Genomic DNA, 14,929 nt, shown 5'->3' with positions numbered 1-14,929 from the left:
TCTTTTTTGGACTGTGATCATAAATTCCTGAGGACAGGGGTGCCGATCACATTCATTTCTGCATCCCTAGGTGCCTACCACATTGCCCGGCTCATAACTGATGCACAGTAAAGAAATTCTTAGGCTTCCATAACTTACGTTTAATTTACATTGCACGTAAAATATCACTTCTTGATCACATCTCTTATATATGGTATGGAAATTTTGTTGAGACAAATACTGTGAAGTATTTTGTTGCTTTGTGGAAACAACAGCTGGTATTCAAGTTATCAGAAAATATGTGTTGGGAACCAGATCGCACTCTGAGACAATGTGACCTTCAGAAAGTCATTTAAATGTTCTTCAGTTCTCCTTTTGTCAAGAAATAAATGAACGAGTTAATAACTTAATTTTCCTAATGTTGAAATTTAATAATATAGACCTAGTTTATACTTTCTGAAGTATCTTTGCACTTTCTATACTTTAAAGAAATACACGTAGGACAACATAAGCTTTTCAAATGTAGACTATAAACTGAGAAAATGTTACTTTACCAACTACCATTGTAGCGTATCTTCCAAAATTATGAAACAGAAACAAGAACACAGCGCTCAGGTAGGAAAACTCAAATGACTGTAATAAATGATTCCTTTTTATTACATAATTTTTTTTTAAAATCAATGTCTAGTGAGTTTCTTTCCTTCTGGGGAAGAAATGACTGAATTTGTTTTTTTCCTTTCTGCTTGCAGCATCCTACCCAGTAGATAATAGTGTTGTACTGACCTGTGTGAGTAAATTAGATAAGTAAATTAAAATTCTAGGGAAGTGAATAGAAACTTCATACAAAAACTCATACAAGGCACCCTGCTGTTCATAACATACCAACACTAGAGACATATTCTGTGCCAGGCTGCCAGGCTTGGTAATCTGTCTTGTTCTGTAGCAATTACAAATTTTACATCTGACCGGTTAATGGGACTATTTGAATTCCCCGAAGAGGTGTTTGTCTACAAAATGGCAGTCAATCCAGGGAAAAAGAGTATTTTTTACGTGCGCTTGACTGTTTGAGGAATGGACATGGTCCGAGGTCATAAACTACATTCAGCTATTTATTTACGTTTCTGAGAGTTTTCAAGGTCTGGTTACGGCAGCCTTTGACTTACAACAGTTTAGCCTCTTACAAGGTTTGATGAATATCTAAGTATTTCTGTCCATTGTATCTGTAGGGTCTTGTAGACATTCTGGTAAATGATATGGTTTCTCTGTGTTTACCCTGTCTTCTTTACACTAGCTCCAGTGGCTGTTGGACAATTACGAGACCGCAGAAGGAGTGAGCCTTCCTAGAAGCACGCTGTATAACCACTACCTACGACATTGTCAGGAACACAAACTGGACCCAGTCAATGCTGCTTCTTTTGGAAAACTAATAAGGTCAATTTTTATGGGGCTCCGAACCAGGAGATTGGGAACTAGGTTAGTACGAAAAAATAAGATCCTAAATGAATTCCTGTTTTTCACACTAACGCAGTTCAGGACAGTGCGTGAGCAGAAGTGCTTGATTACAGATGACATATAAAGAAAAAATGAGGAAATAGCTCAGTTTATACAGTCTCTTGAGAAAAGGAAAGGTCGTTATTCAGTGAATGCTGCAAAAGGGGATGATGCATTGTCTTACACATCAGCTGACCAAAGCTTTGAGAACTGATTCTCACCTCATACAGAAATCAGCAAGCCAAACTGTTAACGTAAGATTTACACACGGTGCCTTAAAAATTAACGTATCTCCCTGTTTTCTCTTTTGAAAACTAATCATACCAGAAGTGATGAGTAAGTGACATAGTAAATGGAAAACTATGCTATTTCTTGACTCTTGCAAAATTATACTGAAATGTCTTTATAAATAACTCTTCTATTTGAATAGAGTACGAAATTAAAGCTGAGTTTTTCATTTCATTTTTGGAGATCAACAAAAAATCATTTGTTGAACTTGAAAAGCTGGGGTGTTGGAAGCCCTGGGTAATGACATGGTTCTGTTTAACCTCTTATTAGCCTTCTTTAGAATCTTGGCTACGCAACCATACGTGTATAGAAGCAAAAAGATAGCGTACTTCCGTAACATGGAAACCAGTAACGTGAAGAAGATTCTTGGCTTCTCGTTTCCTTCCTTTGGAAAGAGAAAGGAGTGTTTTTCCTAATCAAAATATGATGAAAATAATAGTTGGAACTGTAGAGATTCATTTTTGTGCCTTTCTATAGTTTTTACAAATTATCATAACATGAATATTTTGAGAAGCTGGGCAGAAGGATATGGATGTTTTTTATTTCCTAAAGCTTATAGAAATCCCTAATAAAAAGTATAAAAATAAAGATGCCACACCGTATAACGTTTGACGTTCTTCCTTTAATTGGTTTTAAGTCACAGCTTCATAGTATTCTAGTAAAGACTATTAAATAAAGAGACCCTTACTAATTGACTTCATTGTAGGCTTATGCTAAGAAAAAGGGAGTGTCAGTTTTATGTCATTTACAAGGTCTCTAAGTATCCTAAGCGTGAGTTATTCCATTCTGTTGTGTTTCAAGTGACCGTCCAGCTTTCAGATTGCTAGAGGTTCGGCTCTCTCATAAATATGTTTTCTTCTTCCTATACTTGAAAAGATAGTATATTTTAAACGGGAGAATATGATTGTCTTTTCAGGCTAAAGGAAGTAAAGCTTTCAGTCCCTTGAAAAAAGCTCTTTGTTTCTCTCCTGTTTCTTTTGCCAGAACCACAAAAATCATTATTTGGGGATCTAACCTCTTACCCGCTAGCGGAAGGCTCAGGCTCAGTAGTTATGCATACCATGCCAATATTTTGAGACTCTGGGCTTTATTCAACATTCTAATAGCAGTATTGTTGTGCTCCTTTTGTTGTCGAAAGGGATTTCAATGGGTCCTATTTTGAGGCTCCATTCAGACCTTGAAACACATCTTTAAAATAGAAAGGACCAAAATTGGGGTTGTTTGGGTTTGTGAATGAGTAGAATCTATACTCCACAAGTACATTTCGCAATATCACAGCTTTTACTTTCTGATGTTCTTTTTTGCCCTCTCACTAAGTAACAATTGTGTCTCCTGTTCCTTTTAAAATTATATGTGGTCTTTTCAAAGAGAGATGGAAAGTAAAGCCTTAGAGAAATGAGGAGAAAAGAAATCCAATGGGGAAAGTTTAAACAAATACTGTGTTATGAAGGCAGCAGAACTCTAAGGTAGAAACACTGCCGATGGTGAGGGAGATCCTTTCTACCATGGAAAGTGGTTTAGCACTCATTTACTCCTCCTAACCCAGGGAACAGAAAGAAAATCAGTATAAATCATGAGGCAGAACTGAGCCATTTCTTGAGGTTTTAGAGCTAGGTAAAAACCAAGTTTCTAAACAAAGGCAAATCAAAAGGTGTCTTTTGTTCAAATCCATCTGAAAATTAAGTTTAAGCAAAGAAGACCGTGAGACGTGCTGATCTCCCCCAACCGGCTCCCCACCAACCCAACAAAAATGCTCATTTGCAGGAAACAGAGAAGAAACTAGACACTTCATCTGTTTCCGTCTACAAGGGAGACCCCATTTTACTCTGTAGTTGTCATTGGCTACATCCCCTGGGGACTGTCGCCTGCTTCCCCTTCTTCTCCCCACTCCACTACTTACCCTACTCCAGTTTGTAAGGGAGAACACTACTAATCGAGTTTTGTTTTCGTGTTTTTGCTCTATTTTGCAGTGAATTTTGGAGACAAGATCTATCTCTGCAAGTGGAATGCATTTAAGTTTCCATACTGTTACATACTTTGCCGAAACTATATAGATATTCAGATGCCCTACTTTTTTTTTTAAAAACTAGCAATATTATTTATGTAATAAGAGTGTAATGCTTTTGAAAGATAGGCTTCATTTAATCTATGTTCTTTAATCTTGGAAGTAAAATTCTGTTCTATTTTTATATAAAATATTTAATCCACACTTTTGCATTTCTTTTTTGTAAATGAAAGAAAAAAATGGAAAAGCAGCTGATGTCTTGCTATATATAGACTTGTGAAAAGCTATTTTCCCTTTGCAAAAATTTACATATTTAAAATGTTATTTTTGCAAGAATTTGCAAATTTCATTCAGAGCAAAACTTTGTCATCTCTAATAACAAACACGGTCTTTCTCATGAAGATGGGGAAATTGTGACAGTTTTTATCCAGGTGGAAATTTGCCATTTTCACAGAGAAACTTCCCCATGTCTGTTGTGACACATCGTATTCAGCCTGCAAACTGATAAGAATTCGTTAAAACAGAGACTAATAAAATATGTTTCAAAATCAATGGATTAAATGCCTGCCTCCTTTTAGGTTTCAGAATAACACATGATAGACTTTACCGCAACATTCTGTATCAGTCAAGTTACCTCCCCCATCCTGCAGTGATAGACGTCGCACAGATGTGGACCTAACTTATCCAAGACCACAGAATTAGATTTCTTTTCTTCGTTTTGTGTAACTACTTTATAGCAAATTCCCCTCTAGTGTATAGCCCTTTATCCTCTTAATGGATTTTTCTTGGCCAGGTGTGTTTTCCACCTTTACCCCTTCTAAATGAAATCTAAAACGCAAATTTGAAACTCAAAGTGTAACTTCAATGGAATAAGTGAGCTATTGTACTGGTATCTAAGTTTATAAGGAGAGAGTTTTCACAGGGCCCTGCGCTGATCGATTCGAAATCTTATTTTGATTCTTTAGATGTAGCCACCATAAAAATGGACAGGTGTAATCTGGAACAGGCAGATCGTAAGTCTGTAACGCGAATATGCTGCTTTTACCTAATCTTTCCAGATGTGAAGTGAGGTAGACATCCTGTCTGACTGATATTGGTTTAACTGACTTTTTGTGTCTCTAATGTTTGTTGTTCTTTTATGAAGAGGAAACTCCAAGTACCATTACTATGGGATCCGTGTCAAGCCAGATTCCCCTCTTAATCGTCTGCAAGAAGACATGCAGTATATGGCTATGAGACAGCAACCCATGCAACAGAAACAAAGGTAGACTCCGGAATTATCGCTGACCTGTCAAAGCCACATATTTCTTTAGATGTTCCGTCTCCTTTTTCCCCTGAGCAAATAGAGCAGATACCGAAGCGTACGCGAATGTGACTGTTGCTCGCCTGCTTTTACACACGGACCATTCTCAAACATGATTTAGTAGGATTTCACTCACCCTGTCGGTTTTCCAAATCTTTCGCGATTCCTTATTTAACTTTGGCCTGTTTGGCCCCTTTTTAAGTTTCACTGTGACCTCCCAAACTATTCGGCCAACGAGACCAAACCCAAAACGTAAGGAGTGAACCCAAGCAAACACCACCTGGAGAAACTTGTTTCGGTGTTGGTGAGTTCCTCGCTTGCAGTCTTGCACCTCCCTCAGTCGTTCTTTGTGACATAACATGCGTGCTGGCAAACTGTTTAGGACTTCTTGCATTTTCTTTGAATCCAGCTTTCATAGATGGAGAATTGTAGATATTAGAGCTGTGAGAGATCTCCAGCATTCATGGACGGATGGATGGATGGGTGGATGGATGGATGGATGGATGGCCGGACGGATGGGTGGGTGGGTGGATGGATGGGTGGGTGGGATCATAGAGCTTAGAACTGAAAAAAACACCTCTGTCTAGTCTGGCCCCTCAGCTCTGTGACAATCAAAGCCTTCATAGCTCTGTTTTTCACTTCAGTCCCAGAGAGGCTAAATGATTTGCACAAGCTCATAATACTGTTATATAGCCAAGGGCCTTCTAGTCTCATGTGGCTTATATCACAGTTTAGAGTAAATAAAAGAAAAATCTCTCCCTTTTTACCAGTATAGCTCAGCCATAATAGTGGTTATAATTTTTCTTTTAAAAAACTTTTTTAATAAAAAACGTTTATTTATTTTTGAGAGACCGAGAGAAATAGAGCATGAGCTGTCAGCACAGAGCCCGACATGGGGCTTGAACCCACAAACCGTGAGATCATGACCTAAGCCAAAGTCGGACGCTTAACCGACTGAGCCAACCAGGCACCTCATAATCTTTCTTTTCAGTTGAACATGCAGAGTTAGGAAGGAGAAAGGGGGGCTGAACACAAGAGAGTCAGATGATCTGCCTCACTTTACTCGTTTTATTGATCTGGGATGGTTGGCCAGATCTCCTTCACATCCATACTAGCTTAGTCGGAAGCATTAGCTCCAAGTCACTGCCAGAGAAACAATATATCCTGCGATGGTCCGTCCTTTCTTTAGTCTGCAAGCACTGATTACGTCTCTGCTACCTGCTAGACCCCATGGGCCCAGAGAAGACGTAGTCTCTAACTTTGAGGAATTCAGAAATTAGAAGGAAAGGCACGTGAAACATTTTTCTTAAGTAACGCAGTGTGTGAAGTGCTGAAGTAAAGCTTTGATCCAGGAACTGTTGAAATACAGAGGAATTTTAAGCAAACCCTGAGAGAGGAGGATTGAGAAGTGTCATAGAGGAAGTGCTGTTTGAGGAGGACGCGGGTAAACAGGGGTACAGTCCAGGATGTCCTTGGTAAGGACTGTGTGATTTGGGGAGGCTGACGTGGCAGGGGCAGAACCGAGAAGAAGATTGGCTCAGCGGGAGAGGAGATTTAAAACATACTTTGGGTCATGGCTTAAGGGACTTGGTTGTATACGAAGCTAGCAAGTTTGTTCTGTGTGCGCTTGGAAGCTGTGTACGGGCTTTGGAGCAGAACAGTGAAACCTTTAGATTTTTTTTCCTGGAGAGATAACTTTTTTATTTTGGGTAAGACATTTAATGGGAGCGGGCTGGAGGCAAAGATGCCTGTTGAATAGTTTAACACCATCATAATTTCCGGTGCGAGTGTCCCAGACTGAAGAGTCAGTTCAGGATTGGCTGCTAAGTAAAGGTTATCTCCAGGTTTTTAGCTTTTTAATTCACGGTTTCTCGACCTTTTTTTTTTTAAATTGCTGATTTCTGGGTTTTGGGGTGTATAGCCCAGGAGATACATTAAAGGGGCTCAGAAAAATACAGTAAGATAAATCACAGAACAGTCCCTTATATGGAGATGGAGTTTGTGTGGATTGTAATAAATTGCTGTTGTACATCGTGCACAGTGGAGCTGATGGGAAGATTGAAACCAAAAAAAGAGAAGTTTTATTCAAAACTAACATATATTCCAACTTAAATGTGAACAACCACTTGATAAGTTGCACTTGAGACAGCTGGATTTAACCTGCAAGGAATCCCAGCACGTTCTCACAGAAATGGTAGCCTTCGAGGGACATTCTTTGTAAAAAAAAAAAAAGCCTGGGTTAGGGAAGCAAGTCCTAGAACTCAGAAGGGTCTCCTTCTGAAACGGATTCCAAAGCTCTAAAGGTTAATAAGCCATGAAAACCCTGCCATCTCAGTCTAATTGTAGTTGCTTTTAGAATAAGACATAATGTGGATGTATGCATAAAATTCTCAGTGATATTCATAAATTGTACCAACTTTAGTTTCTTGTGGTGTTCGCTCTCTTGTGACATAAGGATGTTAGAGGAGCAAAGAAACACCGCTGACCCTTGAGCAACTTGGGGGTTAGGGGCACTGACCCCCACCCGGTCCAAAACCTGGGTATGACTTCTGACTCCCGGAAAAACTTAACTGATAGCCTACTATTGACCGGAAGCCATTACCGATCACGGTCAGTTAATGCATATTTTGTATGTTTTATGTATGATATTGTGTATACTTACAGTAAAATGACAGAAAGAAGAAAATGTTATTAAGAAACTCATAAGGAAAATACATTTACAGTACTGAGTTTATCGAAAAAAGTTTGCGTGTATGTGGATCTGCACATTTCAAATCCGTGTTAAGGGCACACTGTGCCGACATTTCTTTGTTCGTTTTTAATGACACAAGTTGTGGCTTGTGGACGGGGGGGGGGGGGGCTCTTGTGATGGTGTCTTGCTAACTGATTGCGGTTAGTGTGATCAACCTCACAGCCCCCTCGTGGGGACCAGCAGGACAGAGGGAGGCTTCTGTTCTCTCTCTGAAGGATCCTACCAACTGGCCGCATTCATAGGCTTTAACTGAAGCCACCTACTCCGTGGCATAGAAGCCACTGAGGCAGTCTTTCTCGCCCCAAGTCTGGATGTAGGGGTTAAGAGTATTTGTTGAAAGACCATGGAAAAAGAAAGTATTATAGCATTCATTTTGTGGCTTATAAAACTCAAATGATTCTATCGAAGATACTAAATTGTATGTGAGAAGAGCCTGCCATTCTTGTTAAAATTCAAGTGACATGTGAAAGGTTTCAGATATTTTATAGCAGCTCTTGTGTTTGATATTTTAGAATATTCAAATGGTTTAAACGCCTCAAGCGTTAGTTCATGCATCTAAAGACGCACATCTTCCGTAGTATAAATTTACATGTCTTATGTGTTCATAGGGGACGAAAATTCAAGCGTATGCAGTGATCATTGTATCAGCAAGGAGTGAAGTTTTTGTACACTTTTCTCTTAAGGCTGGAATCATAGTAGTTGTAGAAGTACTAATGATTATTGTTCTGTGTAACTTTATAATTTTTAGAACCTCTTTACATATGGTGTCTCATTTGAAGATTTGCTAGGGTAGTAGGGGAAATTTTCACTTGTCTCCAAATCCGATTCCCAGCAACACCACCATATGGAACATAGCCATGAGTCTGGAAATAAATGGAAACAGCTTCTGATTGGAAAAAAAACCCAGATGTCACAGAACCCATAGTTGAGCTTAATTGAAAAGAGGAAGCCATCCTCAAGCCATGTCCCTAAAGGAGCAGATTAGATTCCTAGGTATTCATGAGGTATAACAGCTGGCAAGAGGAAATAGAAGTGATGAGGTGACAGGCGTCTTCTGTTCACTCTTGGGCTATCCAACAGGACAGCGTGTGCACATTCAGTGGAGGGCCAAGGAGACGTAGGTAGTCCAGAAGCCCTTCGAGTATTCATCAGTCGAGGGACTAGAATCTAGTCTAACACAGTGTAATGACTTTGGCATATAGGTGACCTTCTAGGTAATCGAGAAGAGCTGAAGTGTCCTGGTCAAGAAAGCAAGAGAATGTGTACTAGCTTCTTTTAATATCTTTGGTTGAAAATATTTCCTATGAAAATAACTTCTGCACTTAAATGTGATCTTCCGTTTTTCAAGGCAATTTACTCATGGATAATTGGCTTGCCCTCATTCAGATAATAAATAAGTTAGGTTATCATACAGCCCAAAGATCAGTAATCTTCAGCTGTGGACACCAGGTAAAAATGCTTGCTGCAGTTTATTTTTAATATTTCAGAGACGTACCTAAAGAGCATTGGCATACCTATCTTAGTATGTTTCCAAATCCTTGTAGCAGAAGTGGTGGGACAGAGAGCCCAGTGCTGTTGACCGTGGGCTGGGCGGGGTTTGATCTCAGTTTGATCTGTTCTCAAACTATTAAAGCGCATTCCTCCAGCAAACACATAGCAACCAGCAGCTGTGTAGAGAATATGTCCATCACCTCCAACAGAGATACCACAGAATCATAGAATGTTCAGCTGGAAGGAAGAGGTCACCCAGTCCAACTCATCCTCTTAATGAGAAAACTGAAGCCCGTACAGGTTAAATAACCTGCCCACAATCATGTAGCAACCAGGGCAGGAACCTAGTCCGCTTGTCCTTATAAGAATGCCGCCTTGGGGCGCCTGGGTGGCTCAGTTGGTTGAGTGTCCGACTTCGGCTCAGGTCACGATCTCGCGGTTTCTGAGTTCGAGCCCCGCGTCGGGCTCTGTGCTGACAGCTCGGAGCCTGGGGCCTGCTTTGGATTCTGTCTCCCTCTCTCTCTGCCGTTCTCCCACTCATGCTCTGTCTCTCTTGCTCCCAAAAATAAATAAATATGAAAAAAAATTTAAAAAAAAGAAAAAGAATGCCACCTTTAAAGAGGGAAGATAACCCAAACAGAAACATACACGTGATAAATTTTTGCATATGAAAGAAAAGGAGGGGGCGCCTGGGTGCCTCAGCCATTTAAGCTCTTGATTTCCGCCCAGGTCATGATCTTGAGATTCGTGAGTTCTAGCCCCCCGTGTGCTGTCAGTACAGAGCCTGCTTGGGATTCTCTTTCTCCCTCTCTCTTTCTTCCCCCAACCTCTCAAAGTAAATACACTTAAAAAAAAAAAAAAAAGGAAATACAACACGTTAGTGAGTATGTCCATACTAGTGAGGGAATGTGTCACCCCCTGCCTCTTTGAGTGGTCCCTTCACAGGAAGTGGATTCTGTGAAAGAAGGAAACTTTGTGGCACTCAGAGGAGGGGAAACTGAGGCCAGGTGGAAAGATGATAGAGCAAGGCTACTTTTGCTCTTCTGTAGACTAGTGTGGAAGCACGCATGTTCCGAAGGAGTGACGGAGGACAAGAACCCTTGTCATTAGAAGACCTTCCTTAGTCTGGACTTCACAGACTAGTGGAAAGAACTCCATATTTAAAATTGGGAAATGAGAGTCAGAGTATAGGCTGCTTTGGCATTTCTGCAGTGTGTGTAACTGAACTTCACCGAACCTTGGTTTCTCCATCTGCAAAATAAAAATATATAGAGTAGACCACCTCACAGATTGTTTTGAAGTTCAGGTGGAAAAAAGTATGTAAGTGTTTTTTTTAATAGCTGGAAATATTCAAGGGTTAGGTAATCTATTATTCTGTACTATTATACTATGTGTACCAGAGAAAAATATTTCTTTAAGAATAAGGCTGTTTCAGAGGAGAATGAACCCAAGCAGTTGGGCAACTTTGGGTTCCATTTCTTTCTTTCCATTCTTTCCCATTCTTCCATTCCTTCCTTCCTTCCTTCCTTCCTTCCTTCCTTCCTTCCTTCCTTCCTTCCTTTCTTCCCCAGTGGTTTTCAGCTTTGATTGATGTTAATAGTGTATTATCCCTTTCCTAGAACGTGAACCCCCTGGGGTCATTACAGAGCTTAACATCTAGACCTGGCAGGTTGGTCTGAGAGAGCAAAAGGTAGCAGGAATCTTTAGTGGGAAGTTGCTCAGGTGCTCTGCCTTTGGCTTTTGGAAACATAAGGAATCTCGGGCCCTGAAATATTTAATGTTCGCTAGGCCACTGCTGTATGTAGTCCCTGATGTCAAGACGGTTTCCCCTGACGATAAGAGAATCACAGATAATCACAGTTCAGTAATTATTAACTATGGTAATTCGTGTAAAGTTTGTTAAGGGTAACAGCTACCACTCCCCCTTCTGACAGACATTTATTGACCATTTAAAATGTCCTTCAGTAAGCTCTTTCCATGCAAGATCTCATTTGGCAATTACATGGGCTATTTACCGATAAGGAAATCGAGACCCATTTAGTTTTGCCGTATGCAGGAAGGTCACTAACGTGTTGCTTCTTAGAGCCTCGGGTTGTTCTCTCCTGTGGTTGTTGCCATCTTGGCGTCAGGTGGCGTCGGGTTGTTATTTTCCAAATAGAGGAGGAAGGGGGACATCCCTCTAGAATGGGTGTAACGGAAAGGGCCACTGGGAGGACCCACTGGAGAAACTCGTGAGATGAGAATAGCGTCTGCCTCTTTCAACATTATAGCCTCAGCACCTCAAGAGGGCCCTTGGCTCATTTGTCCACGCTCCGTACCTACTTGTCAAGTGAACGAATGATCCGGGCTTTCATTTTAGCCAACAGCTTCAACCTCGTCCTTTCCGCATGAACCCCGCTGCAATTAAGACAACTACCCCCATCTGAATTTAATTGTCCCCTCCTCTCCTTGCCCCACGGTAGATGTCGAGCTAGTGAAGAGACAGGTACTTCCCGAGCCACCCACAAGAATGGAAGAGACGGAGCCACTGTCATTAACCAGCAGGGTTGATGTTCGAAGTCGTGGAGACACAGACGTGCTGAGTGGGACACCAGGGAGTCAGTATTCTCAAAGAAAGGCGTTCTCGGCCCTCCCGGTTTTCCTCTGACCTGGTCACATTTTATATCATTCCAGGCCTCGAGCCACCTAAAGATTTTCTGAGGTGGTTGTTCTAAAGGGAATCTCAAGATTCCGATAGACAACTTGAGCCTCTGTCCCTGATTCTGAGCTCAACATTTCGATTTGTTCGTGCATATCAGACGACTGTGTCCTTCCCAGAATGGTGAAGGCTCTCTTGGCCCGTGCAGTTGAGAGTTTGCATTTTTCCTGTGCGTTTTTCACCTGCTTCAGAGGGACTTTTCCAAATGTTGCACTCAGTCCACTGAAAATCCCGGTACTGCTAAATATAAGAGAGTCAATATAATAAATATAGGCCACTCTTTGCCTTTCACTGGACTCCTTCAGTGTCTGCGCATGTGAGATTATTGACAGAATTAGATATTATTTTACAGTAGAGTTCCAGCTGTCCAAGTTCTAAATCACAGGTATGACTAACCCCATGGGGGAAGATTCCTAACAATTTACCGTGTTTTCCATGTTAGCGACAGGTTTCATGCACACGCTCCGCTATTAAAGCATTAGACTTTCTTTGATTTCTTAATCATTAACAACTTTAGCTTTGATTGCCCATGGAGCTGCAAGCTGTTAAAATTATCATTTGCCTCTTACTAATTTTGAAACCAAGAGCTGTTTCTTCATTTGATGTAGCACAGGTCTTTCTCAGAGCACATATACTCAGGAGCACTAAGAATCTCCTGGAAGAAAATATAGTCTAAAGCTATTGGATTTCTAAAATAGATGGGATAGAGAAAATACTCTTTTTTTAAATTTTTTTCTTTTTTTTTTTTTTTAAGTTTATTGTTGCAGAGAGAGACAGAGAGAGAGAGAGAGAGAGAGAGCATGCACATGAGTTGGGGAGAGGCAGAGAGAGAGGGAGACACAGAATCCGAAACAGGCTTCGGGCTCTGAGCTGTCAGCACAGAGCCCGACGCGGGGCTCGAACTCACAGCAAGATCATGACCTGAGCCAAAGTCGGACGCTCAACTGACTGAGCCATCCAGCTGCCCTGAGAAGATACTCTTAAATACTAAAAAGTGCAGCTTTTTAAAAGATTCAACAAAGAATTTATTTTTTTCAGGAGAAAAGTGTCTCTGGGTTTTACGGTTTAGTGTGTGAATAGTGGGTATTTTATGAAGAAGCTAAGGAGGCAGGAAATTTGAAAACTGTGTTTTAATGCTAAAAGGTCAGTTGAAATTCACCCAGGGTTAACATAGTGTTGGGTTATCATGAAAGCCAACAGAATGTAAAAAACCTCCTGGAAAGATTTTGTTTGTACATAGCCTTTTCAAAACCACGCCCCTAAAGTCTTTAACCCATAGTAAATGCTCAATAAATATTTGTTAAATTGATTTGATACATGTTAAGACCAATTGGTAGTATGATCAAATGAAATATGTGACCTTGAGCATTCATTCATTCATTCATTCATTCATTTATTATCCACTCACTGGTAGTTATGTCCCAAACGTTGTTTATTGGGAACAAATTGAAAATTGGTGACTCAGTGTACAAAAAATGACTTTTCTCTGATGTTATGGGTATATGTGGACAGCCCTGGGCTGAAGGAATTTATATCGGGCCAAGAGGCTCCTGCCGACTAGTTCTGTGCAGGTTACTCAAGACATATCTGGGAGGCAGGTTAACATGGCCAATTCCTAAGCCCTATTTTTAAAAATTTTGCTGGCTAGACCTAGGGTGAGCCTAGCTCTTGAATTTTTTGGAAAGCTACCCGGTTACGGATACACATTTAGGTTCCAAAACCCAATGTAAGATCATATCATCTATGACTGTTTCTTCCGGGAGGAATCAGTTACCACAGATAGTTGGTCAGCCTGTTTGTAATGGGACTATTCTTGACTTCCTGTTGGAGTGGTGGAGACTCAACTCTGAGGTGATGGTAGTGATAAGATGTTCTCCTTCGATCATCAGGAAGATCAACATGTAGCTTTCCTCCGTCCAGTGTTTGTGATTTCTGGGGGTTCTTTCTACATGCCAGTCCCATGCAGGGCAGTACCCTGAGCATAAGCCCCTACGTGACTTATTACTTAAAACGAAGCACGCAAATCAGCATTACCTTGGAGCTCTCTCATACTTGGAGGCTCCTGAGGATACTGCTCTTGTCTGCGAGCCATATTGCTGCCATTTATGGCACCCACCGCTCCCAGACTCACCCCCCAACCCTTCTCTGAGGAGATACCACCTCAGGTTCTGGCTTCCAGAGGTCCCGTTGACAAGGCAACCAGAGTGTATCCATTCAATCCACCGTTCACCTTGCTATTCTTAGGGTTAGAATAAATTCCCTCTTTTCTTTTTTTTTTTTTTTTCTTTACCTATCCTATATGAGATTTGTTGTTAAGTACTGACCTGCACGGTCTCTTCAGAATTCACCAACTTCCTTCCTTTTTATCTACAGGCTACTCTTGATGTGTTTTCCATCTCCTTGTAATAGAGCATACCTCTAATCAGCCCCTCCCACTCAATATCATTATTAGGAAGCATAATCGTGCATTAGTTACAATGTACTCTGATTTTGGATGCTCATTTAAAATACCATACGTGTTCCTTCCCCTTACGAATTTCCTCTGTGTCCATCTTTCTGAGGAAGCAGATCGTTCTGCCTGCGGGCTTCAGGCTTGACAAGTACTGTGTGCAAGTAGATGGTGACACAGCATCGTCTGTCCTCTGAAAACTTACGGTCCCACAGGAATATACATCATTTCTTTCTTTTTTTTTTAATGTTTATTTTTGTGAGAGAGAGCACGAGTGAGCGTGAGCAGGGGAAGGGCAGGGAGAGAGAGGGAGACAGAGGATCTAAAGCGGACTCTGCACTGACAGCAGAGAGCCCAATGCGGGGCTCCAACTCACAAATCGTGAGATCATGACCTGAGCCGAAGTCAGACGCTTCACCGGCTGAGCCACCCAGGCGCCCCAACATCATTTCCTTTTATATTTATCCTTGACA

At 41.0% G+C, this 14,929-nt stretch overlaps 1 protein-coding gene across 12 annotated transcripts in view; it reads left to right on the top strand.

Annotated features, from left to right (window-relative positions):
* RFX3 (regulatory factor X3) overlaps positions 1 to 14,929 on the top strand; it is a 292,672-nt gene that overhangs the window by 214,457 nt on the left and 63,286 nt on the right. For 11 of the 12 annotated variants that reach the window (XM_058695807.1, XM_058695803.1, XM_058695806.1 and 8 more), the window contains 2 exons: positions 1,271 to 1,452; positions 4,908 to 5,027. In XM_058695807.1, the coding sequence (XP_058551790.1) occupies positions 1,271 to 1,452; positions 4,908 to 5,027 (302 nt within the window). The remainder of the gene's footprint in view (positions 1 to 1,270; positions 1,453 to 4,907; positions 5,028 to 14,929) is intronic. The other variant, XM_058695812.1, reaches the window with a different exon arrangement.

This window comes from Neofelis nebulosa, chromosome 12, assembly GCF_028018385.1.
Source record: "Neofelis nebulosa isolate mNeoNeb1 chromosome 12, mNeoNeb1.pri, whole genome shotgun sequence".
Classification (NCBI taxonomy): Eukaryota; Metazoa; Chordata; class Mammalia; order Carnivora; family Felidae; genus Neofelis; species Neofelis nebulosa.
Note: the sequence above shows the minus strand (reverse complement) of the source record. Positions and strands in the feature narration are given on the sequence as shown.